Source organism: Gymnoscopelus microlampas, assembly GCF_963454915.1.
Source record: "Gymnoscopelus microlampas genome assembly, chromosome: 10".
Lineage (NCBI taxonomy): Eukaryota > Metazoa > Chordata > Actinopteri > Myctophiformes > Myctophidae > Gymnoscopelus > Gymnoscopelus microlampas.
Window position 1 is genome coordinate 11,828,430 of NC_139947.1, and position 27,277 is coordinate 11,855,706.

Here is a 27,277-nt window from a genome sequence, read left to right on the forward strand (position 1 = left end):
ATGTTCATCAAATGTAATCAAAACTATGAAAAAAAAATCCTGACAAAAAACAAAACTTTACAAACTGCAATGAAAAAAACGAAACAAAAGAAAAAAAAGTTTTGCATGAATATACACAATTTCTGGGCACATTGTTTTCTTTAATTCCTGTTACAGCACAGTACACATGTCCTCGGCAGAGGCTTAGTTGGGGGCCTCTGGTGCATATCTTTGTATCTTACATTGTGTGACGCATGTCTTGTGAGGTAACACCCGTGGTGTACATAAAAAGGAGCCATGATACATGCACATTCACGTCAAGGACAATCACAGTTGTGTTGAGAGCTATCTGCCGGAGGGAAGTCACCAAAATAAAGGGGGGGCACGGAAACAACATGTACAAAGTTTTTACACACAAAGGATTCAGAAACAAACTTAATGGTCTATAAGCACGTTGCCCATTACATTGTCTTGAGTCAAGTCTCCTCTCTGATGGTATTTGGAGTGACACAAGTGTTCTCCTGTCTCTGCTTCTGTCCGCGTCGTTTTTGGATGGGATATAGTTTTTAGTCTCTTGGTTGTTCTGATTTTCCAAACGGATGTTTATGTCACTTATTCCTCTATTTCTCTTGTAAAAAAAAAAAAGATCCCTTCTTTCTGATGTTACTCTTCCCGTCCCGTCATAGATGGAATATTTATATAGAGGAAATGTCACGTGATTTTTCTTTCTTCTTTCCTCTTATCCTTCCTCCATTCCCATGCTTACCCTCACTGGGGTTAGATGCTTTTGGGTTGCAGGGAGATGGTATTTAATGGTTTTTAGGGTTGGTGGATTTCCCGGCGGCCTGTGCCCCCTGGCAGGCTGAAGTGTCACAGATTCCAGGGGATCCCTGGTGTCCAGTCCTTCCTACCCTGCCTGACTCTCCAGGCTCTCCTGGGTCTCCTGAGGAGCCATCGCGACCGTCTTTGACAATTCCATGAACTCCGGGAATACCTATGGGCGTAACAAGCAGGGCATGAGTCAAAGACTACTGTATGTTTTCACTTACAAACGTATGTTCTTAGTTCTTACAATACTTTAAATTGTAAAATCACAGTACTCCCAACTGTTTTGGAGTGCTGTCTGATCTATCTCAGGACAAGCCTAGTCGCATGGGGGTCAGAAGTATGAGGAAATATTAATATTGATATTTTAGTGTCCACGCACTAGGTGCTGGGATCCTATTGGTTATGTTTGGATTATTGCTCTGCTTCTTACTATTCTGCCATAAAAGTGTCTGAGTTACAGTTACCATACTTAGCAGATTAAAAGTGTCGGACACAACTCAATGGAAAAAAAGCTACCAACTTCCCTCATGGTGGTGCTATAACAACCCACTTTATATTTCGGCTTTTATAGTTGTCGTAGAAACTTTCACCTGGTTCACATGGATCAGAATGCATTTATCTATGTTGGTCATTTTCATTTGATTGCACTTGTTTTAAATTCTCTGTCTTGGGCACATGGCCTATTGTGCTTGCAGTGGGATGCACGTCAAGATCGGCCTGCTTAAATCACTGCTAGTACGTAACACCCAGACACTTACTTTAAAACACAACACAAGCACAGTGTTTGATATCAATCTGTACAATTCTAGTCCCAAACAAATCTGATCAGGGTACATTATGTGTAGGTGAAATACCTTGGTTTCCTTGGTCTCCATCAGGCCCGTCAATGGCTTTGCCTATGGTTCCCTTATCACCCTGCTCACCGATATCACCTGTTGTGTAAACAGACAAACAGATGTTTTATTTCACATTAAGATCCTGTCACATACAGTAATCCTTGTACGTAAGTTATCTTCTCTCACCTCTGGGACCGGGGTCTCCAAGGTCTCCTGGCAGGCCTCTGTACCCTGGTTGTCCACGGGAGCCAGGATGTCCGATAGAGCCAGCTCCGCCTGTCTTTCCTGGAGGCCCAGCGGGGCCTGGGCGGCCCACCCCACCTGGGGCCAGGGGCCTTCTAAGGTTGGCAGCCAGCTGTGCAATCTGATCTGAGAAATAAAAATGAAAATAATAAGACTCAATCTTAGACCACTCATTTACCCTTTAGGCCATTTGAATGACCCATACAGTATATGACTAGTAAACTTAAGAACCTTACCATCGATCATTGAGCCACACAGTTCTCTGATGTGCTGTTCGCTCACCAGTTTACCCTGAAACAGCAGAGCAGAAGGAGTCATTGACGTGCATGTTTCATTCATGAGAGTCACTTAGAAAACCAACAGTTTCCAAATATGTTTGATGTTTGATGTTTTAGGGTTCTTGTAGACTGTGAGATATTGGCTAAGTTTTTATCATTTTTGCCAGGGGCTACAGGATCTGTAGATATGGTCCCATTGCCCAGCCAGATGGTCACACTTCATTGATTATTGGCTGGTTGTCAGGGTGACTGTGGTAGGGGTTTATGATTTAGGGCTCTGCTGTGCCAGAGTTAATTGATCAGCAGGTGTTTCTAATTGTGTAATCATGCTCTTCTCTATATAGGTACTGGACCTGAGGCTGCAAACAAACACAATGCCAGGGAGAACAGCGATAGAGAGAGGGCTGGCCCTGTAATCATAATGGCACTATTGCACAATGTCCAGCAGTGTAGGGCTGGGCTACATATATCTATATTATATTGTCTGGAATTATTATAATACGATATGATCTAAGTGTTGCGTCTTGCGTGGTATTTTATACTTTCAAAGATTTTCAATAATAGCAAAACATATCCAATCTACAAGTTCAAGACGCATTGTGAGCTGGATTTGACTGACTCAGTAACTGATTCCTACTGTTAACTGAAGTTAACACATGAAAACCGCAGTTTTTTTTTCCTTTTCTTTTTCCCCCAGCAAAGGTAGCAGTTTATGATAACACAACAAATTATGGTCCCTTTATTTTTTTACATGTTGGTAGCTGCTTAAACGCAATAGCACCAGCCACATGGGCATGGCCTACAATTTAGGTGTTCTGGCAGTGTCCAATAGACCATATTCACACGGCGGCCATATTGCCATTAAGTCAATGAAATGCCACCCCAGTTGCCACCCCAGTTGCCACAGCAACGCAATGTTAAATTCCAAAATGGCCGCCGTGTGAATATGGACTATAATGTATGTAGGCCCTACATTGTTACACACTGCCAGAACACCATCTGACTCTACAATGCCATGCATCAACGCCATGCCTTGGCCCGTAGATGGACATCCTTGACCGTGTCACACTGAAACACGACTAATATGGACGATATTAATCAGAAGCATTATATCAGTTTTTCCTGTGTATAGACAGCAAGATGTACTCACAGGTACGCCATTCTTTCCTGCAATTCCGGGAAGACCCTGTTCACCCTGGAAGCCCATTAGTCCTGTTTTGCCAGGGACTCCTCTGGCTCCAAGCTCTCCTTGCGGTCCACCAACACCCTTAGGTCCCAACTCGCCCGTTTTTCCTGACTATAAAAACCAGCAGAAACATCAACATATTATTGAATTCTAGAGAATACCAAACAAAAAACTAAGTAATAATCTTGAGCCCATGAATGATATGGTGATTTCCGTCTTCATAATCCACTGTTGTCTGTCAGTGTGTGTGTGTGTGTGTGTGTGTGTGTGTGTGTGTGTGTGTGTGTGTGTGTGTGTGTGTGTGTGTGTGTGTGTGTGTGTGTGTGTGTGTGTGCGTGTGTGTGTGCGTGCGTGTGTGCGTGCCTCTCCCGGACATAACACATGTCATGCACCATTCAAACGACTGACTTCAAACTTGGCCTGTGTGTCGGCGATGACCCGAGGATATGTAGTGCCGATTTTGGAAATGGTCAGACCAGCGGTTGTCCAGAACCAAAGAAACATTGTCTGTATCTGTCTGTCCGTGGGTCTGTGGAGAATGCTCCGAATCTCTGTGTGTGTGAGTGGTGGGGGGGGGGGTCCCAACCCATCGGCTTCACGTATTGGCCGAGCTTTGCGGCATGTTTCTGCCACTGTAGCAATATAAGTGGTAGCATGTACAATAGAGCTCCACTCCATCAACATGAGGTCAGCAGTTTCTGATAACATCGCGGACCCCTGTATCTCCATATTTAGTCGAGCGGTCATATGGTAGTGAGTACCGGTACTCTGACTACAAGTACATTGGGTATTGCATAAACGAGTGGGGCATGCATTCCCAACGTTCATCGTTCCCGTCTTCCCGAGTAGACCGGCGCCCACTTATGAATAATCCATTGATTGTAATATCTAACGTTATAAGGACAACCGCACTGGGTACTCTAACAACGGGTACAACGAGTACTCTGACAGCAGGTACAACAGGTATTGCATAACCAGGTGAGGCGTGCATTACCAACTTTGATCGTTCCCGACTTACATCGTTTTCGACTTGTGTGGTTTTTCCACGTTTACCAGATTCCGGATTTTTGACATGAGCTACAGTATGGGATCTGTCTGGACGGACGGCCATGTTTTATTGGATGTTTTGTTAGTTGTTTGTCAGGGTGACTGTGGTAGGGGTGTGTGATTTGGGCTCTGTTGTGTCAGGGTCAGCAGGTGTTTCCAAACTTCTAATTGAGCTCTCCTCTTTATAGTGGTGTGCTCAAGGGGTTGGGCTCAAGTCTATGAACACTTGAGATAATGCCAGAGTGAGAGAGCTGGCTCAACAGCAGGTTTGGCTGGTATTGCTGATATTTAGATGGCATGTGTGGATAGAGGTTGAAATAAAACATTTGAAGTTGATACACGGAACATGAGTTAAAAGGCTTCCCTTAAAGTTTGCCTGATGGTATGACTTACCTCTCCTTTTTGGCCAACTGGACCAAATGGACCCTGAAAATAAGAGAAATAAAAACAAATTATAAAAAAAACTCTAAATGAAAACTAATGAGAATACACGATACACTTATTTGCAAATTTGCAAAGAACATTAAAATGTATAGTCCACACACTATATGTACCAAACACTGGTAACAAGACATAAATCATATGTTTGAGCACATGAAATTAGGAAAAGACTTACAGGTTCTCCGTTCTCTCCTGGTAAACCATCACTTCCTGCCACACCCTAAAAATGATACACAACAGACTTATTACCGGACTCATACATACAGTAATCACTTGAATCATGAAATCAGAACACATCCTTAAGGAAGTCTGATGAACACTTGTCCACGCAGTCATTATGTATATCATGCACCAATCACTTGACTTGCATTTTGTATAGCTTCAGTTTGACTCTACTGGGACTTTCTACTGAGGTCAGATTTGCAATTGACCTTTGACCTTTAAACTTCACTGAGAAAATGGCAGCGACAAGTCCTTACCATGTCTCCTTTAGGGCCAGAAGCTCCAACTGGACCCTATGAGAGTGAAAAAAGAGAGAGAGAGAGAAAGAGAGAAAGAGAGAGAGAGAGAGAGAGAGAGAGAGAGAGAGAGAGAGAGAGAGAGGGAGAGACAGAGAGTATTGGTTAACAGCGTAGCAGCATGGCTAGCAAATGCTCATGGCTTCATGGAAGGCAGGATGTGGGGAATGGAAGGAGGGGATGAAGGGAGGCGAGAGGCTGTATAAAGACAGGCTTTGTTCTCTCCTCAGGTTATGAACAGGAGGCCACTTTGTCAGCCGGTCCTCTCCGGGGTACAGTTTGAATACACACTTAGATTGGCCAGGAATATCCTGGTTAACATACTGTACAACATGGTTAGCGCTGGATGGGCGACAATCGGTAAAATCCTCTGTGCCCTTTGGTTACACGGCAGGTTCATTTGGTTAGTACACTCTCAGAGTTAAATGGTCATTTTATGTATACCGTCACGGTCGGGCAGAAACCTCTATATTTATTTTTTATCATAAAAGAACTTCGTATTGCGTATGTAAGTGTTGTGCAAAAATAGCTGATCTAATAAGCTCACAACATGTCTTATCGCAATGATTTGTGAGCTTGTACATCTGCTATTTTCAATGTTTTTTATTTTATTTTCTAAAGTTTGCCTATAATGTATTATGACATGCACAAAATAAGGACACCAGGTTGAAAGTGTGTCGGTGGGTTTTTGAAATATGTACCAATGAAAAGTATTAACAGGAACTTGTGACTAAATAATAATAACTACATTGGATCCATTTGAACATTTTATAATTGTTTTCCATTTCCTGAAAATGTACGGTTTGAACATAGATTGAACAAGATTTCCGCCCGACGATAACAATATGAGTATGTAGTATACACTCCATTTGCATTAAAGTTGAGGTCTTGTGAAAGGCTAGTTGTTGCTGTCAGGCAGTTAAAATGGTTACTTCTCAGGAAATGGAAAAAATAACCTGTGCTTCAATAGATTCAATGGTTATTATTAGTCACAATCTGTTGTTAATACTTTTCATTGGTGCATTTTTATGAATCTCACAGACAGACATAACCACTTTCAACCTGGCATCCTTATTGTGGGCATGTCATATTTTTTTTTATTATTTTTATCCCACGATTTTGTAACCCATTTTTTCACCCAGTGCCAATTACCAATGTAATCCTGGGCGCTACTCTCCCTCTGCTAGCCTAGGGAGAGCCCAGAACTGAGCTCATGCCTCCTTCGATGCATGAGGAGCTAGCAAGCCGCTTCTTATCACCTAACAGGGGGGAGTTTCCCCGGCAGGAGGTAGCGCGTGGAAGGAACACGTTATTCCAACCAGTTCCTCTCCCCTCCATCACGTGCCCGGCTGACCAGGGGGAGGCAGTATAGAGACCAGGATTACTGCATGTTTTTTTGTGAGGGTAGTAGGGTACCTACCCTATAGCCTGGCAATGGCCAGACTGATAACATGGATTCACTCTGACGTTCCTCTCATGTATCAGTCTGGACTTCGGCCCATAGGGAGCGAGTATGAGAAATCAGAAAATGATTTTGATGCTTTTCACTGTTGTACGGACAGCAGTTGAAAGGCAGTCACTGATTGGCCCGATCATTTTCTGATTTCTCATACTCGCTCCCTATGGGCCAAAGTCTAGACTAATACCGGGGAGGAACGTGAGAGTGAATCCACACAGAGTAGGCCCTTTCGCCAACCCCACCTAGGGTATGGGCACTGATGATGCGGAGGAGACGCCCACAGCGTGCCCGGCGGGAATTCAACCCAGGACCTCCAACTGTGAGGCGACAGCGCTACCGACTGCGCCAGGGCCACCGTGCCCCCGGCATGTCATTATTGATGGAACGTTTTTAAAAGATAGAGAAAATAGCATATCTACAAGCTCACGTCACGCATCGCATCACCATGCGTTGTGAGCTTTCACATTGGTTATTTTTGCGCTACACTGTTGTATAGAATAAAGCATTCATTAATGTAAAAACATAAGCTGAAATATGGAGATACAAGTTTTCTGCCCAACAGCAACGTTATTCTGAAAGTTTCCCATAGATATGTTGCCTCCAGCCAATATGTGTCACTAATATGCGTTGGTGAAGTGCTCTGATCTGTCCATTGAATATAATTGGTGTAGAGCTGTATGCTTGGTGTCACATTGCCAAAACCCAGCCATGTTTAGGGTTAGGGTTGATGGATGTCACTGGTGGACACTGTGACAATGTCCTTTTCACTGGTGGAGGACACTGTGAAGACGTCGTCAGCCTCAGTACACATTCTATTTTTGTACATTAAACTCACCCTCTCACCGAATCCTCCACGGATTCCGGTCGGGCCTGGAAGGCCAGGGTCTCCCATGGCCCCCTTCCCTCCCTGTTAGAGATGACATAGCAGAAAAATTAGAACATCATAGAATGGATCAGTTTGTTGAAATATATTTATTGCCGATATTAACAAGAGACAAGCGCTGAATGATGTCACCCAACTGACCTGGTAGCCCTTGATGCCCTGAGGCCCAGCGTGGCCCACTATTCCAATGCCACCCTGATGGAAACAGAGCATGCCATACAGTTAGAACACAAAAACATGTTTAACAGCATATCCTTCTCAATTTTTTCCCCCTGCAAATATTAAAATCAGATATTAGTTCTAAATAATTGACTGCATATTATAGTATTGTATTGTATTGTATATTGACTGTAATATCGCTTACAATGTGTGATCTGGGGCTATAGGCAATGTATCAATATTATATTACGATTTTTGGATATTTTATTATCGTGATATGGCATAAGAGTTGCCTTTTCCTGGTTTTAACGTGCTCACAACGTGAGCTTGTAGATCTTCTCTTTTCACAGAATGTTCCCCCAGAATAGGGATGTTAGGGTTCATGTGGTTAATACCCATCCCCAATATAATTCTTTCTGAAGAGCTGAACAACTAACAGCGCTGTGTCTGAAGTCTGAAGTCGGTTGAGTCAGCCTACTGACTCAATCTGGGTTTTAAAAGGGGTTTGCTTTCACCTCACATTTGATCTCATCATTATTAGTCAGCCTACTGACTCAACCGTAAGCATAATTTATATATCGTAGTATGATGGTATTGCTTGCTGAAAATAACTGATAATCAAGTTAAAGGTAGGGTAAGTGATATTTTGGGGTTAAAACAAAAGGTTTTTTGTTAAAAGGTTAAAGCACTATTGTGATAGTAATCATTGCTATATAGTGTTTGTTCAGTAACAGGGGTCTCTGCGTCTCTCCAGCTCTTTAATAAACAGGAAAGAAATCTGGGTTTTAAAAGGGGTTTGCTTTCACCTCACATTTATCTCATCATTATTAAATCCCAAACTGGTTTTCCATGAAACTCATGTATATTATGCATTATGATCATATTATAAACATTATAATCTTCTTATAACATTGTATATTTATACTTAAATGTATTGTAAAAAATTATGATTGATTTCAACTATGAGCATTATGATCCTGACCAAAAGAAAAATAATTAGTGATCAGCATTATGAAAGCTGACCTTATAATGTGTTATGATCATTTCTAGAAAGCATTATGAGTATTTATGAGTGCTTATAACAAATTATACGGTGTTATAAGCAGATTATAATGCATTATAGACATGGGGTCATAGAGGTTCATAGGGCTTTAAGTGTTATCCATAATATGGATAACACTTAAAGCCATATGAACCTCTATGACTTTACCATATTATGGTAAAGTAGTCACAAAGCTAAACATACACCACTGATTTAACTTGAAATGTCAACTTGAATTCAAATTAATTTCTCTCCATATAACTGTAATGTCACTTTCTGATTCCTTCACTCCTCAGTGACACTGCCAGATCCATATGTGCGTCATATAGATCTGTATTTTTATTTGCTCAGCTGCAACATAAAGGCTCAAAAGCTATGCCAAGATTAATCTTTTAAGTTCTGTAATAACTAGAATTCTCTTTATCTGCATCTGTGTAACACATCCTGCCTCAATGTCTTCTTTCTGTCCTTCCAAACAGCTGTAAGGAAGACATCGCTGTGCTATTATATTTGTATGTAGGGGTGCTGCATGATACCACTTTTTCATGATGACCAAGTTCTTTTTCATTCCAAATGTTATCCTGGTATGGAGGTGATACCAGCATCGGTATCGGTGTCACTGCTATCGGTGTCACTGCTAACCCCAACTGGTTGGTCATGCGGAGGGCGAAGACAACCACAGATCAGGTAGTTTACGAGTCATTTGGCGCCAAGTTATTCACAAACATGACGTACGCGTCCGGAGGGGGGGGTGCGCGCGCCATTTTCATGAAAGGCTCTCTGCGCCCTGTGGCTCGTCAGCCACGCACATGCACCAAATGTCTGAACCTGAGGTTCATCACATGGGTAAAACTAACCTGTATCATGATGCCGTCAGTGGTGTACAAGAATTTGAATTTGCATTCCTCACTTTTACTAAAGAGAGTATTTCTACATTGCAGTATTGGTACTTTTACTTAAGTAAAATATTTGAGTTATTTTTCCACCACTGGATGCCGTGTGGAGGAACACACCCTCCCAGTTCTCTGCTGAACAGGCAGATCGACCTGTAGATCAGCCTGTAGAAATCACTAGTGCAGTGTAAGATACCTCCCTCCCCTGCTGGCTTCCCACCCAAGCCAGAGATTGTGTGGGCACAAGCTTTAGCCCTGCGCCACCCGGATCTGTGTGGTCTACCCCTCGTTGTGTATAACTGTAACGATATTTTGGCGCGCTATTGCTTTTTCCGGTGCACAAAGCTGTTGTGCGACTGACTAAGGCTCAAACGTCACAACTTACAGCTACTCCTCTGGGTCCTGCAATCCCCCTCTCTCCTGGGACGCCGATGTCACCCTGTGGGAGGAGTCACAGCACAGAGGACACGGGTGAGGACACATCATTGGTCAGTTTATTGATGCACAGAGAGACAGCAAAACCCAGTGGTTCCCCATGAGACCAATCAGATACATACAGGAATACCTGGCTCTCCGGAGGGACCTGTCTCTCCTGTCTTTCCTTGATCTCCCTGTTGTAAGAGAACAGAGATACAATGGTTGCCTTCCATGGACCTTTTCTTGGCATTGTGTGTCATATTGAATTGGCTTTGCATTTGTGTTGTAATACTGTACTTACAGCTCCTCCTTTAGACCCCTTCGTTCCAGCCTTTCCTTGTAGACCCTGGAATAAACACAACCATGAGTGATAGCAACACATCGTGAATTTGAAACTCTTAAACTGGTCTCAGATTACAGGACTTCTAACATCTTAAACGATTTGGTAATCTGGTAGCATCACACCCCAGACTACGCAGGTACTTAACTCTTTGACTGCCAATGACGAGATTTCTGCTAACCTACGAGTCCCCATTTGACTCCCAGTGAAGCAAAGGAGCAGCAAATCACGTGATCGCAAAAAAAACAGCCACATTCACTTCCGTGTTAATGGATTTGGAAAAATTGCCTTTCTCTGCTCTCTGTTGCTTTTTGGCGAAAACAACTGCGAAATCAACTGCCAATAATTATGGAACGGATGGTCCCGAGATAAATATTCTATGATTTTTCAAAGGTTAGTGAAAACACTCGAAAATCGCTGGCAGTGGCTTAGCAAACAATTTTTTATTTCTGGCAGTCAAAGAGTTAACCACTGCGCCACCACAGAGTTAGTAACTACAGGATAATCTTATAAGATTCTCACACACTACAAGATACTAAGATAGCTAGATGATAAATAGAAGTTCGAGCTGCTATTTTTGTGATATATTATATGAAATTGTCTGGATATCGTCTGGAATTTTGGATATCGTAATATTGTGATATGGCATAAGTGTTGTCTTTTCCTTGTTTTAAACTAAAGTCTTCATTAATAGTAAAGTTATGTAATTTTCTGAACATGCCTGACTGTGCTCTGTTCTATTATTTGCCTTTATACAAACTTTCATTAGGTAAATAGTTTGAGAAAGCACCAATAGTCATCCCCATAATATTATCACAATATCGATATTGCTAGTTGGTCATAAATACAGTATCATATTTCATTTTGTCCATATCATCCAGCTCTAGTTCGGGACATTATTGATGACAGTGGAATACTCACAGGAAGTTAAATTAAGGATTTGACTATGTATGGAATACTCACAGGAAGTTAAATTAACACTAAGGATTTGACTATATATGGAATACTCACAGGAAGGCCATTGGGTCCTTTCTCTCCGGGGACCCCAGAACGTCCGGCATCACCCTATAGGATTACAGAGAACAGTTATCGTGGCGTCATGCAGAGGTGGGACAAAGTCACTGTTTTCCATGTACAAGTAAGTCTCAAGTCTTTGCTCTCGAGTCCCAAGTCAAGTCCCAAGTCAAGACTGACAAGTCCTAGACTCGTGTAGCCAAACAACTATTCCACAATCTCCGAATGCTATAGTCTGGAGCTACATATCCCGAAAGCAGAGAATGGAAGCTGTCATCTGTCATTTACACTCATGAAAACCTATTTTAAACTATCTTTACATTTTATTTTAGAATTTCCATTTCTGATAAGGAGCAAGCTATATATGCTTAGATTATTTTGATTTATATCAGGACAAATTTGCACGACTGTAAAGATGAAACGGAAGCGGGGAGGAGGCGTCACATCCGCTTTGTCCTCTAATCATTTTCAGAGCTTCCGTGCTACGGAAGCATTTGAAAATTGTTGGAGGCAACTGTCTGGCTTGCGAGACTAGACAAGTCCCAAGTAAAGTCAGTCCTAAACTTTTTGTTTTGAGTCCCAAACAAGTCCTAAGCTTGTTGGAAGGTATCGAGTGATTTGAAAAGACTTTGAAGTTTCAAGTCAAGAGAGGGCTCAAGTCAAGTCACGAGTCCACACCTCTGGCATCCCGCTCTCAACGTGGACTCATGGCTATCACATGCAAACAGCATGCCGGGGAAACAGAATGCCACTCACCTTCTCGCCATCTAATCCCTGTGTGCCATCCTTGCCATCTCTGCCAGGAATGCCCTGTGGAAATCATATGATGAACATTAGAAGACGGTGGTATCTATCTATTTGTATATTTTTAAAGCTTTATGTTTCATGACAAGCACTTACAGGCTCCCCTTTGGGCCCTGAGCCACCAACAGCTCCTTTGGCACCAATTTTGCCCTGTTGGAAAAGGTGAGTCAATGAGGATTTGTTGTATTGTTCAAACTAAGACACTCATTTGGTACAACAAGAAATGTGAATCACCAACACTTTGAATCATGTCATTCACTCACAATCTCTCCTTTGGGACCTCTGAAACCCTCTGGTCCTTTCTCGCCCACATCACCCTGAAAGCATCAGATGACACACATACACAGCTATTCATTGATGGGACCAGTGGTCTATTCCAGTGGTTCTCAACCTTTTTTGAGCATTAGACCACTGGCATATTTATTTCTATTTGATTTGCTTTTTTAAATTAATGATTAATGATCTGAAAGTCGGATTTATCCTTAGTTGTGCACCAGTGTCACACACTGAAAATAGCCAATCAAGCTCACAATACGTCACAGCATGTAGATCTTGTAGATCATATTAGTTCAGGTATAATATCTTTGTTTAAACATTTCAAAGTTTTAATGACATCATGGACCACTATTGGTCTGAGGGTTGAGGTCACTGGTTGAGAAACAGTGGTCTATTCTACCTACTGACTGACACCAACATAGCACTGATGTTAAGTATCACAAACAAGGAGAGACAACAGAACCTCGAAACGTCATGTCTGATCAATGAAGATGTATAAATTAGGCTAAACCTTGTTGTGTGGATTCTACTTTCAAATCACAAATGAGGAGAGACTCACTGTTTTTCCAATGAGGCCAGCGATGCCAGGTTTGCCCCTGAAACCTGGAAAACCCTGGAGAGAAAGATTCAGAACATAAAGTCAGTACAGTAGTACAGTGGACAACTATCTACCCCTGATAGGAGAAATATTACAAATGAGTGACCACAAGATAGATGCTGCTTACTCTGTCTCCTACACCTCCCATAGGTCCCTGGAGGCCCCTAAGACCACGTGGGCCCTGAAAGAGAACGGTGTCAGACCATTGTTAGAAAAATAAAATAAACACATTTGATCAACTTTATTAACCACGTAAACCATTTGGGCCTATACTTCATCATATGATGGTGTTTCACAGCAAAAAAATACCAATCTACAAGCTCACAATGCATCGCATTGAAAGTGGTTAATAATTGCAGCCAACAGGTGGATTAATAATAAAAGTGTCAAGAGTGCAAGATAGAAATGTGTGTGGAATATTTCTGTGACTCACCTGCAATCCCACGGTTCCTGGAATACCTGGCGGACCAGATGGACCCTGGTCACCCTGAGAGGAAGAACATGATGATAAATATCAGTACAATATCATGCTTTTTTTTTAAACTGACCGATCACAAGAGCCATACATTTATTTAACAGGCCAGAAAGAAGTGGGATCCACGAGGTTCCACTTCCTTCAATTACTTGATTTAAAGTTTGTAATGGGGCGGCAAGGACACTGGCACAGGTCCCTCTACAACTTACATGCATACAGATGTTTATAATAGTTTGTAACTGAGGAGCAGGAACCGTGCACACAGCATCTTTAGCGCTAAGACAATATAGTCTTTTCTCCTTCTTGATTATTCCTTTTAAATGTTTCCTTGTTGTGTATTTGTTTACTACTATGATGATGATGATGATGATGATGATGATGATGATGATGATGATGATGATTATTATCATTATGGCTGCTACAATGTCTGAGTTATTGAACCCTTAAGCTCACAAAAGTCGACAGGGTGCATGGTGGATGGATGAAATATGGACCAACTACCAGTGTCAAATGAAACCAATATATACCCCTCGAATCAAATCTGATCTACTCATAACATAACCACAGAACTATATGTGTCTAACTGTGAGTGCACGCTCAGTGATATACTGTAAGACTAATGACAAACTCACCTTCTCTCCACCTTTGCCAAGTTCTCCCTTGTCTCCTTTGTGACCGGTGTGGCCCTACGTGAACAAAACCATGAAGGAGGTCAATTGGGGAAAGAAAGGAACGTGTAGAGGTCTAACAGTTAATCAAACTATACAATCATCGATAATTTCATAAAATTATTGATTAATTATCAATCCCTATTTTAGCCATGTCGTTACAGGCAACATTTTCAAACAAATTGTAAAAACCCTCGAAAATAGTGAAAATAGCAGATCTATAAGCTCACAACACGGCGCATCGACACAATGTCAGCTTGTAGATCTACTATTTTCGTGTGTGACAAAGGATGAAAAAGGGCTGAAGCGATAATCGATTCGTTGATATATCTATCTATACTGTAAGTCACCAAATCTCTGAGTGTCAGTCTGTCCGGAGCGTAACTCGGCGGGCGAACAAACGGTTTCAAATCCGGGGTGTGTGTCTCATATGACCCCTTGATGGGACGTGCCGAATGGGAACGGTTTCCGAGAACTGAAAAGGCATGTATGCTGAACTCGGGTCTGATGAGGAGACAGTGATTCTGGGCTTTCTGAGGGCCTAACTGACCGACTGATCGGCAGGACTCTCGATAGGCCAAACATATATATATATTTTTAAATCAAACATATAATTAAAAACGTGTTTCTCCATTATTCGATTGATCCAAAACGTAATCGATAGAATAAGCGTGAACATAATCGATAACTGCAGCCCTAGGGTAATGTGCAAGTGAATAATACACATAATGGTGGAGTAGGAACCGTGCACAGACTGCACACAGCATCTTCAAGCACCTTTAGCACTAGGGCAATATTGTTTCATGTTTCATGTTTTGGTTAGCCATACAGCTTGAAGAAATTGCAGATTTAACCTTTGCTTTTTGAAATATCTGAGCTCATTAGGGTTTTCGGGAAGATTGAACATGCATTATTTTCCTAGTTTGACCATTTCAAATACTTTTTAATCTTAAAATAATGAATAACCGGAAATAGGCTATCTACGACGCTCTGCGACATGTTGTAAGCTTGTAGATCTAGCCTATTTTCGGTGCATGACATGCTTCCATAGAAGACATGCCCCACTCCTAAAGAATCCAAAAGACTGACATCAGTCGTGGTGACTGAGAACTTTAATCCATGCAACAACTACACTGTGTGTGGTGGGGATGGCTGTAGTAGTGTAGGGCCATATGCTTTGGTTTTACCATGTAAACAGTGAAGATAACACATTTAAATGAAAAAAACAAAAAACAAACGTAGCCACTGTGCACACCTTGAATCCTGGCATCCCTGGAGGACCAGCTGGACCAGAGGGACAGATGGCAGGACACTAATGAGGGACAGAGACAAAACACTGAGGTACACTGAATACGAAACACCATTATTGTTATGTAACCAATAACATACATAAATAAAGTAGCTCACAAAAGAGAGACAAGTCTTACCAGAAGGTCTCCGCTGCCATCGGGGAGAGCACCAGGAAGACCCTTGAAAGACAGAAAGAGGGAAACGGATGAATGCAGTTTTATATCATCACGATTCATCCTTGTTTGTGGGATTTGTATTTATTTCAACAATTTGGTTTTGGATAATAGTTTAGTTACTCAACATGTCCACTAGGTGGCAGTATAAAACAGTAGCAGCGTTGTAACAGCATCATCAACACTTTGCAGATAAGAAGTGTTTTCTTTTTCTTTTTTGGTAACTTGATTATCCATTTCTCTCCTCAGGCCCTTATTCAATAACTGTGCCCCCAGTGCTTGTACATTCATCAGAAGCTGTGTTCTATATTTCGAGCTGCTTATGTATTCATATAGTAAGTCTTACTATGTAGATGACTTGTGCATAATATTGTTATATTTTTCCCCAAAGAGTGATATGATAATTTTGGATTGATTCCAAATTGATTGTTAACTGTATGTTTCTGTATGGGTTTCGTGTTTACTGCATATATACATATTATTATTATATTTAGCTATAGTGACATCAGGCCCTAGTACGTGAAAATAAGGGATGGAAATTGACGTCACGTAAGTGTGTTGGAGGTGCAAACAAAGGTACTTGCTTGGATTTGGCTCCTTTTTGTGGTTCGGGAGCTTTATCAAAAAATATTATTTGGACGTCCGGTCTTAATTTTTCATGTTACAGGTACTGCACTACGATACTTGGCCATAATATTGTGCTAGGGCAGTGATAGATTCCCTGTAAATGATCAGTTTGCTGATACCTGTGTTGTTTGCACCTCCAAGACAATGGCGGACCCGTCCACACCCCTAAATACCAGTATGTGTGTCTCAAAGAATATAATATCCATGTAGTCCTCTTGGCAACAACAGTGTTAATGGGCTGACTGATGGCACCCTGTGCCTTCATCAGCCTCATTCCCATTGGCTACCACCAATAGTCTAGTTGCCTATTAGAAGCTTTTTCTCCTCAGGACCTTGATAGCTGTGCCCCTTAAGTCTATTATGTTCATCAAAATGGGGAGAGAGAGATGGGGAGTGACACGCAGCAAAGGTCGTCGGGAGCGGGATTCAAACCCATGACGCGCTGTCAGACTGCGTTAACAGCCTAGGTACCCGGACCGCTACGCCAGCCGTCCAGGCCTCATTTCTATACTTTTGAAGATGTAAAGTTGCGATGTACTCAGTTTACAGTGTACTAAGTTGTGAAGTTGTATAGATGACTTCTAAATAAGATTGTTATCTCTTCTTTAGGGGTGATGTGACAATATTGGATTGATTCCATGCTTGTTTGATGCATGGCTTGTTTATATATGTATAATATATACTATAGGGTGTTTATCTTCTTGCAGGTACTTGGGATTCAACAGTGGTAATGGGCTGATTGATGGCACTCTGTGCCTTCTATCAGCTCCATTACCATTGGTTACTTCTAATAGGCTGACTGCCTACTTATAGCTAACATGGGCAACGTGCATCCACTGTTGATGATGGTCTGAGGACCAAAAGGTCCACTCCCTATGTCACTCTTTGCACTTTGTAATTAAAAGATTCTATACTTTTGCATCCAAAGAGCCTGAACATTGGTGAGTCAGTGTGCAAGCCTTTTCTGTTGTTTTTGGACTTTTAATGCTGGCATCTTGCTTAAGCCTTGAATTTAGAGCGCAAACATTTCTATTTTATTGCCTATTAAAAGCCAACAGTGCGGATGATAATCTGAGGACCCAAACGTCCTCTCCTTTTTTCACTGTCACCTTTTTCACCTATGGAAGTAAATCGACTATTGCATCCGTCTCAAAATATTTTGTTCAGTTTTTTATAGACTGTGATGCAGGCCTCTTGCAACAGGCTCTATCTTTGGTAAGCCTGGGAGTCTAGAGTAGAATCTTTTCTATTTCATCAGATGAGAAGTATAAAATGTTGATAGTGTGTAACTTACAGGAGGTCCATCAACGCCAGCAGGACCAGCAAGACCTGCAAGACCTTCAGCACCCTGGTAAAGACACAAGAGGAATATAATGGTTAGTAGTGTATTCAGCATCTCACAAAGTCACAATAGCTTAAAGGAACACTTTTCTGCTTTTCATCTCGGTATATCTGGATATATCACTAGTGCTCACTATAGGATACCATTTCCAATGACATCGTCATTGGGGATTACATCTGACTGACTCACTCAACGTCATGGAAAGGGGCACTTGCTATTTTAGAATCTGTATAACGGAATGTGAAAAGATTTTTAGAGACGTCTCTCGAGTGAGCGAGTCACATTACCTGAGTGACATCACTCAGGTAAGGTAATTTTCATGCCTGACCCACAAGCTCACAACGCATCACAATGCGACATGCTGTGAGCTTGTAGATCAGCTATTTTTGTCAAAGGTTCGCCTCCAGAATAGGGACGCTATTAGGGTTCATGTAAAACAGGAGACATGAGGATGGTCAGACAGATACTCACAGCGGGACCCTTTGGCCCTTCTCCGCCTGGTAACCCATTAGTTCCGGGTAATCCCTGCAATGAAAAGAGAATTGGACGTGTGCAAGAAATCAGTGTACTGTATGTGGTATGAAGACATAATAACCCACTAACCTGAGGCCAACGTGCAAAGCATGCAGAAACACAACTCCACTGACAGAATTATGACATCGAAAAATAATGAATATTGAATTGTATATCTGTCAGTGGTGGGAAAAGTACTCAAATGTTTTACTTGAAATTTACTTGAGTAAAAGTACAAAAGTATTGGTAAATAAATGTACTTAAAGTACCAAAAGTAAAAGTACTAAAATGTTTGAAAATAGCAGATCTACAAGCTCACAACGCGTCGCTATGCGACGCGTTGTGAGCTTGTAGATCGGCTTTTTTCAAATAGCCTAGGTATAAAATAGGGCTAAAGTGGTTAATGTATGTTTTATAATGTAATCATTTATATCTGGAAATAACTACTAACTAAAGTTTTCAAATAATTGTAATGGAGTAAAAGTACAATATTTGCCTCTGAGATGTAGTGGAGTTTAAGTAAAAGTATAGACAATTGGAAATACCCCAGTAAAGTAAAAGTACCTCAAAATTGTACTTATAAGTACAGTACTTGAGTAAATGTACTTAGTTACTTTACACCACTGATATCTGTCTCACTTTCACCCACACACACACTCTCCACACACTCATAAAGAACAGCAGACATGAGACATGTGTGTACTCACTGGAGCGCCAGGCCTCCCTCTGCCCTACGGAAGACAGGGGAAGGGAAATTAAGTCACAAACACCAATGACAAATAATGACACAACTTCATGACGTCCACACAGTCCACTGCCTGAACTAATAATGGAGATGTTTGTGTGGACGCTTTTCTCATGACACTTTCCCTGAAATTAACCTTAACACACATAGTCGAGGGTTAATCAAACCCATAGCCCTGAGTTAACAAACATCTCACGTTGGTGCTTCGTTAACACCTTTTTTGTGAGGGCTAGCTAGTTCTGCTCTGGAGCTGAAGTTAAACTTTGACTTTACAGGAACAGAATTATTACCCATTATTAGCCCAACTAAAGGCCTTTGCAGACAGGGTGCGATTGGTCAATCGTTTTTTACCGCATGCGAAAAGACGCACGAATCGAACTGGGTTCGATTGAAAAAAAAAAACGCACCGCCACAGCCACTTGCCGCACAGCAAAGTCGGAGCCGGTGTGCATGAGGTCATAGAGAACCATGTGTTCTTTTAAAAAATGATATTGTCCATTTTTTCCGTGCGAAAAATCGCACCCTGTCTGCAAAGGCCTTTACTCTGAGCACGATGGAAAATATTTAACTCTGTTGCTAAGGATAACCCTGATCTACTGTAAGGAGCTACTGTACGGTATGAAAAGTCCTAAAATACATTTTGCAGTGAGCAGTTTAATTAAACTGGAAGTGTGCTGGATGGTAAAACAGTAAGTGATGGCACTTTGGTGGAGCAATTACAGGAAGTAATTGTTGCGTAAGTGTGTGATGCTTGGCAGGATGTGGATGTACTTACAGGAGGTCCAGCTGGCCCAGAAGGTCCAGCATCACCCTGGAGAGAGAGAGACAGACAGACAGACAGACAGAAATCAAATGAAACCAGTTCATCAAAGTAAATAAATATCTGTGTTACTAGACATTGCAGGATCAAAGCGTAGCAGCACACATCCAACCGCTAGAAGGCAAGGTGCTAAAGTGAACTGAGATGAAAGTACAAAGTTGAGCTGTACAAAGCCTAGGCTCGAAATGTCACTCTGAATTAAAATAAAATTATTAACCAAGGGAGCAACAAGAGTGTGCGGCTCAACTTAGTACTTTTATCAATAGACATTGCAAGCATTCAACTTGAGCAGGTCACAAATGGCTTTTTTATTTTATATATATTTTTTCAAAGATATAGTAGTAGAATGTATACAAAATGTTTTAGGTCAGACTAAAAACATAGGGTTTAAGCTTAAATCCTATACTGTATAAACTTAGTAGAGCGAAGTCCCCCAAAATAGCAATAGAACCCAACATAATAGGGAATGATTGGCTACAGACACATTTATTCTGTATATATCTTCATCTAAAACAGGCACATAAGTGACATAACACACACACACCTGATCATATTGCATATAATTACACCCTTGTACGTACAGTATGCCCACACACATGCATGAGTAACTGTGTCCTGCAATTTCCCAGCAGGGAGGGCAATTATCTCTACAGATAATCATTCAAAGTTACAAACATTGAGAAGAACACGATGTTCCCAAGGGGAACTTTGGGGTTTTCTTTTTTTAAACTGTATCTGTTAATACAATCAGACAAACATACAAACCTAAATAAATACAATCTTCATCATTAGGCATTTGTGTGTTTTCATTTTAAGTTGTCCACCTACACTCTGCCTCTGTTCACCCCACACATCCCTTAATTGTAATGTCATTATTTGTTTAGTGTTCCTTTAACTCTGTCAATCTTGGGGAAAATGTGACATTTGTGAATATTAAAAAGAAAAACATTTTAACAGCACAAATGTTGTATGGGGAGTCTCTGGCACAAAATGTTTTCAGATGGAATCCACAGCCAAACACACATTCATTTTGGGGTCCTTGACATGACTTCCTCTAACCCCCCCCCCTCCCCCTGTCTTTGTTTATCCCCTCAGCTGTATTTGATGTGTCTGTGTGGTGACAGAGCGTGAGTCCTGTCAGTCAATCACAACATGCTGGTGTCACAGCTATGCTTCACATTCCTCACTGCTCAGACTAGTAAATCTGCTGCACAAATGAGCCTTGACAGTCACACACACACACACACACACACACACACACACACACACACACACACACACACACACACACACACACACACACACACACACACAGCATAAAGCATAAAGCCATCCTCATTTCATTGTGAAGGGCGATGTTCATCTCTAGTATGTCAAGACATAGAAGAGAGAGAAAGGCAGTTTAATTAAAATAGTTTGTACTACATCACAAACTCCATAGGTTTTGGCTGTCTGCCTGTCTTTGAATAGATAGAAATATCAGTCAGGGTTCTGGGTCATCACAATAGCTCTAATCCTTGTAATTAGGGTGCTTGGTTACAGCGTGCTTTGTTATTAGTTTGGCTGATTACAACAGTTGATTTGAGATTATGTTTATCCGTCTCGACAGTGCATTTACAGTCTTACAGTTGAAATCCAAAGTTCCAGATACTGTAATAACTTATATTTACTGAAATGAGTCATAGCTCTTCATTTCCAGTCCTGCGATTAGGCCCTATCTCTCATGAGATGCAGAGGTACTTTAATCACGGCCGTGGTGTAATCCTCCTGTCTGTTTACTGTCTCCCTCTGAGGATAACGCACATCTCCTTCAGCACACAGAGCAACAGTCTCACAGGCTGCTGGGAAGAAGGGTGCATTCCAGGTAGGATTAAGGAAGCAGCGGCCAGCAGCAGATAAATCCGTTTCAAGTCACCTGACGCCTCATTAAAAACGTTCCCACCAAGCAGCCGAGCCGCCTTAACAAATCCAGGCCGACAGGGCTAACGCAGACCGTGGCCCCGCGTGACCTTTGAGACTTCTCACTACTACAACACCCGACCATCTTTGCACTATGCCGTGGCACTCAAATGACAGAGGATTGCAAAAGTATATTGCAATAGAAATATTGTCGCTGTCGGGCAGAAACCTTATGTCTCCATGTTTCATCTTCTCATGTTTGTTTCATAAATGAATGCCCTATTTTATACTTGGACCTGAAAAGTTAAGGTTTTGGACATTGTTTCCACCCAACAACGATTGCATGTGTCAAGTCAAGTCTCCTTTAATTGTAAAGCACATTTAAAAACAACAGAAGTTGACACAAAGTGCTTTTCATTCAAAACAGCATCATATAGACCTCAAGATTAGAAACCACATGTGTGTGACCACGCATGTATGTTAAGTGTAGTCTTCTGTGCTTTTTTGTGGTTTATTAAAGGGGTGAAGGGGGACCATCTTTCCTAGTACATGAAAGTAAATTCCAAAACGATCACTAGACTAAAAGACTTACCGCCTCGCCCGCGGGGCCGTCCTTCCCAGCGGGACCATCAGGACCGGTCAATCCCTGATGAGAAATCAAGACAATTATGCATCATTTGTTTGCATTCAGAAATTTGATCTCCAGTCTGTAATATAACATATACCTCCATCCTAATGGCACTTTATCCAAGAAATATTACTGATTGTTTGAATACTGAAGCAAGGAAGTGGATCCCGTTCACTGTTTCCAGCTTGCAACAAGGCAAGGCAAGTTTAGTTATATAACGCATAAGATGGCATTTAAAGACATAAAATCATAATAAAATGTATAATAGTTACAGGTCATGGTTTAAATATAGCTATGTGTCTAGAACTTTATATTCAAATTGATCCGTTATCTGATCAATCCACCCAGGATCTTCCTCAGAGAACTGAGGAAGGTGCTGGTAGATCGAAATATTGTCCACGTCTTCGTTCCTACGGTATACACTATACAGTATAGTTTCTGTCCGATGAACCTCTTCCAAAAACTGCTGTTCTATCCAAGTGTGCTGGAATATTCTTTTTTTAGAGTTGAATACTGAAGCAGAAAGTGCATTTGGTGTGTGAATGTGCATGAGTGTGTGTCCTTGGCAGGTGGGGGTGGCGGTGTTGTGTTTGTGTGACAATTCTTGTGACAAGTGACAAAAACTTGTGACAAGTCTGTGTATGTCCACTAGTCACTTACATCCACCCCTGGCAGTCCTGGCAGGCCTGGTATTCCGGCTCCCCCTGGTATTCCGGCTTTTCCTTTGGGTCCCTACAAGGACAAAGATTCATAATTCACAAATCCTGAGTGTTCTCAACTCTGAGAATTTGTACACTTCTCAGAGTTACAAAGGGACAAATGAACAGTATACTGAGGATTTTTATGAGCTGTTTTCTTCTCTTGTAAAGTCGATGTGTGACGCATTTGAGAGAAGATGTTTGGTAACTCACAGCCTTCCCAGCAAGTCCAGCAGGGCCATCTTTGCCCTGTCAAAAACAATGAGACATCAATGTTACAAACTGTATTTCAATCACTGTATATTTGTGTATACATGTTTTAAACTGCCTTTACTTAAGGAAAACCTCCTAGGATATGAGTGCCTTATTGGTCTGTTGCCTTTGAATGCCCACTATAAATACATTCACTGTTTATATAAAGATACTTTAAAAAAAATCACATTAATCATATCCGTTGAGTGGAATATCTAAATTGTAAATGATGAATGGAAATAAAGGGGGCAGTGAGTCTGGGGTCTGCTTCAGCATGCAAGAGGCTATAGGCGGGGAAAAGTAAACAGTCCTAAAATGAAGCCAGTGCCAACTGGTCACATGATGAAAGCCTCAGGTTGGTTTGGACTGGGGGGCAGTGGGGGGGGGGGGGGGGGTGAGGTGAAATTCTAGATGCTCTCGTAGGGTCAGGGAATGCATGAATGGAGCCTCTGTCTGACTCTGTTGCTTACATTGCTAAAGCAACAGAAATATCCAGAACTAAAAGGATCTTGGATCTCCTACCCCCCGATAAAACTAAATTAGAATATTGTTTTCTTCTTTTCCTCTAACATTAGCTGCATGAGAATAAATCACTCACATGCACCCAAATTATACATACTCCACACACATTATAAACCCCCCCAAAAAACAGATTAACAGTTTAACCAAAGGGCTCTGTTTTGTTTGTGTATAATCCGATTTCCCCTTTCAAATTGCCCAAGGGAGAGAGAAATATTATTATTTATTTTGATTTACACTTAAGTAAAGCATAAATAACAGCAAAGGCTGAATTGCTCATACATTTTACAAGTTAGAATATTAAAAAAGAAGAAAAAGACATTTAAAACATTTGCCTAATTGGTTTGATATGTTACTCTCTTTCACTGAAACAGAGGCCAGCCTGCCTGCCTGGCAGCGGGAACTCCAGGCAGACATCAATAGACTGGGATACACCGTTGCAGATAGAAAAGAACGCCTATGACTGAGAACTCTGGAGGTCCCTTGTCGACGGCCTATACCCCAGTAGGGGTGTCAGTCAGGCAGGCATAAGTAAGTAGTTTCTTTCACTGTTTTCTGGAATTCATAAGAATTAATTTACTAGCCCTGCCTACCAGGGGGAGGGAGCTATAGTGTATGTTTTCACCTGTAATCAAATACCTGTAGGGAGGGGCTATGGTTCCAAATGGGAGGAGTCAGAGTAATAAAACTAAATGAGAGAACTTTATAGCCAAGTGTTTCGCTACCGAACATTTTATACCACTCTTGAGGTCGACTTTGCCATGTTGGGATAGGAAAGACGTGTTTGGCCACTGAGTCTGCCTGTGAACAGACCATTGATTTGGTACAGTATATGTATTTAAAATATTTTAACACTGGTCATCTAGATATGGAACTTAACCTTTTTTTTGGTCTTTTTTGACAAATAGAAAAATAGAAGAGGAAATGTATCTCAAACCTCAGTACAAGAAGAAGATAATAAAGAATGAAGAAAAGTATACTTTATATGGCACTTGTCTAATTTGGGGTAGGCCTAATTAGCCTACATTGAAAACTGAGTCAAAAGCTTCATTCAAAATCAGGCAGGACAAACTCACATCGGTGCCATCTTTTCCTAGGGGTCCTGCAGGTCCTGGGGGCCCGCTGGGTCCTCGTGGCCCGGGCCTCTGCAATGAATGAGTCCATCCAGGTCATTATATTTGCATGAAAACATAGATCAGCCATTAACTACTTTTCCCAAATTGGCTGAAATTGACAGATAAATTAATTAATTTGACTGGGAAGAATCTGGGATTTGATATATTATGCCATTGAATAAAATGGAACTGAATTATAAAACACAACATTGCAGCATTATATTTCATTGAATTCAAGCAATGCAATCATGAAGCAGGAGACCTAACAGTATAAAGTTACACAATGGGTATTTATCTAATATTAGAAGGATGCAACTCCAGGATGCTGCATAAAGTAGCTGAACAATTCCATGTGGCACAAAATACAAAACTAAAATAGTCACATGGATGACATGGATAGTCGCATGGATCTACAGTTCACAAAACATCCAAACAAAAATAATGTATTGCATATAGTTAACTTTAACAATAATAAACTTTCCCGTTTGAATCAGCTACCTAGGTTTCTGCTGAATGAACAAGGGTGCCATTGTGCACTGATCTCCAGTAGCCTACCCTACATTCCACAGGTTCAGGGAAAACACAACCTCGACTTCATAAACTACTGTGAAAGTCCTGGCCACCTGCAGACAATTTGGCCCATCTAAAGTTCGTAAGGACCCCAATGGAAACAAGCAATAGTGCTTTCTTGGGTTTAATCCTTTTAGCATCCTTTTGTATGGAACTGTACCTCTGTGCTTTTGCCAAACTGTTAATAAAGTATTCAATCAATCAATCAATAAATCAATCAATCAATCAATCAATCAATCACTCAATCAATGGGTGATAGATCATACTAGGTGCCCCCAGAAGTCTATGCGATGGAGACACTGTCAGGAAAAATACCAAATTATCCAGTCATATATATTCATGCGTTAATCCCCATGTAGCCTAATTAAGATAAGATTTATTAGACACGTGCAGTGTTTAATAAGAGACTTTAGGATAACGGACAAGCCAGTCGGGCCTCTGGAGATATGAAAGAGCCTCATCCATCACAAATGCAGTTGCCATAATTGATAGATATTAGACAATAACGCGTACAGGTGGCTGCTGATATTAAGCCACATGCACCACAAAACGTTTAGAAACAAGAGCATCAATAACACACAGATAGCAGTTTTACCACCAGTATTGGATAGATCATGCCACTCTAGTGGGTGGATAATAAGGCAAGCAAGAACATCTTACCTGGCCTGAAGATGATGTCAAAAGCTGGCAGAGGAAGAGCACCCCAAGAGCAGAGAACATCGCCATGGCTCCGCTCGATCGCCCCTAAAATCCGATTTTACGCGGAAAAAGTTCCCTGTCCTTGATCGCTCCCCCCGAAATCGCCAACTAAAGCGATCCTTCACCTTACTGTGCGCAGCTCCTGAATGGCATTCACGTTGGTCCCAGATAAACCCGAGTCTCCAGCCGAAGGGGCTGAACTCAAGGCAGCTGGCGTTCCTACTACAGAGAGGGGTGAGGGGGGCGAGGGATGGAACTGGTGGTCAATGGACTGGGAGAAGTGATGGGAGAGGAACCATTTCGGAGTTCACGAAAGTAGGCAGAGCTAAACATTGTAGTGACGATGACATGTGGGGTAGTATTCTAACCAATGAGCTCAAGGGAACATAGACCTGGACCTGGTCCAGAGCCTTAGTGAGTTATCTCTAAGGCCTTGCCAGGCGCGCTGCTCTGCTCATAGACCGAGAATTCCACTACCGTGCGAGGTCTCCGTCTTTAGTAAAACAAATAAACGTATTTATTTTGCTACTCACCGAAACAAAGGCTGTTTGGTGTTGTTGAAAGTCTATTCTCCAGGTTGGGAAGCCTCTCGGGACCCCACATTCTCTGTATAATAAACTTTTAGGGCAGAAAATAAATTGGAAATTATTTTAGTTATTCCACTGCGTCCTCTACAGATCTGGTCAATATAAATTACCATTGACCAGATCTGTAGAGGGCGCAGTGGAGTAAATACAATAATTTCCGTTTGGCGGACATATTTTATTTTCTCCCCAAAAAGTGTATTATACAGAGAAGGTGGGGTGCCGAGAGGCTTTCCACCCTAGAAAATAGACTTTCCACAACACAAAATAGTCTTTGTTTCGGTGAGTAGCGAAATGGTTTTGTTTATTTTTTTACTAAAGACGGAGACCTCGCACGGCAGTGGAATTCTCGGTCTATGAGCAGAGCAGCGCGCCTGGCAGGGCGTCAGAGAGAACTCACTAACGCTCTGGACCAGAGC

The 27,277-nt window shown here is 41.5% G+C and overlaps 1 protein-coding gene across 1 annotated transcript; it reads right to left on the minus strand.

The window, feature by feature from the left end:
* Positions 1–99: 99 nt before the first annotated feature.
* Positions 100–26,538, minus strand: col9a3 (collagen, type IX, alpha 3). The gene is made up of 32 exons (XM_084068013.1): positions 26,236–26,538; positions 24,967–25,035; positions 23,333–23,368; positions 23,082–23,153; positions 22,386–22,439; positions 19,850–19,885; positions 19,037–19,060; positions 18,288–18,341; positions 17,769–17,822; positions 15,812–15,853; positions 15,640–15,696; positions 14,349–14,402; positions 13,675–13,728; positions 13,369–13,422; positions 13,203–13,256; positions 12,631–12,684; positions 12,464–12,517; positions 12,320–12,373; positions 11,561–11,614; positions 10,511–10,555; positions 10,350–10,403; positions 10,178–10,231; positions 7,840–7,893; positions 7,651–7,722; positions 5,318–5,353; positions 5,014–5,058; positions 4,791–4,823; positions 3,315–3,461; positions 2,123–2,177; positions 1,830–2,012; positions 1,662–1,739; positions 100–973 (listed from the first exon to the last, which is right to left on the minus strand). Exons 1-32 carry the CDS (start codon positions 26,299–26,301, stop codon positions 789–791), a joined length of 2,037 nt encoding a protein of 678 aa, XP_083924139.1. The 5' UTR covers positions 26,302–26,538; the 3' UTR covers positions 100–788.
* Positions 26,539–27,277: the final 739 nt, after the last annotated feature.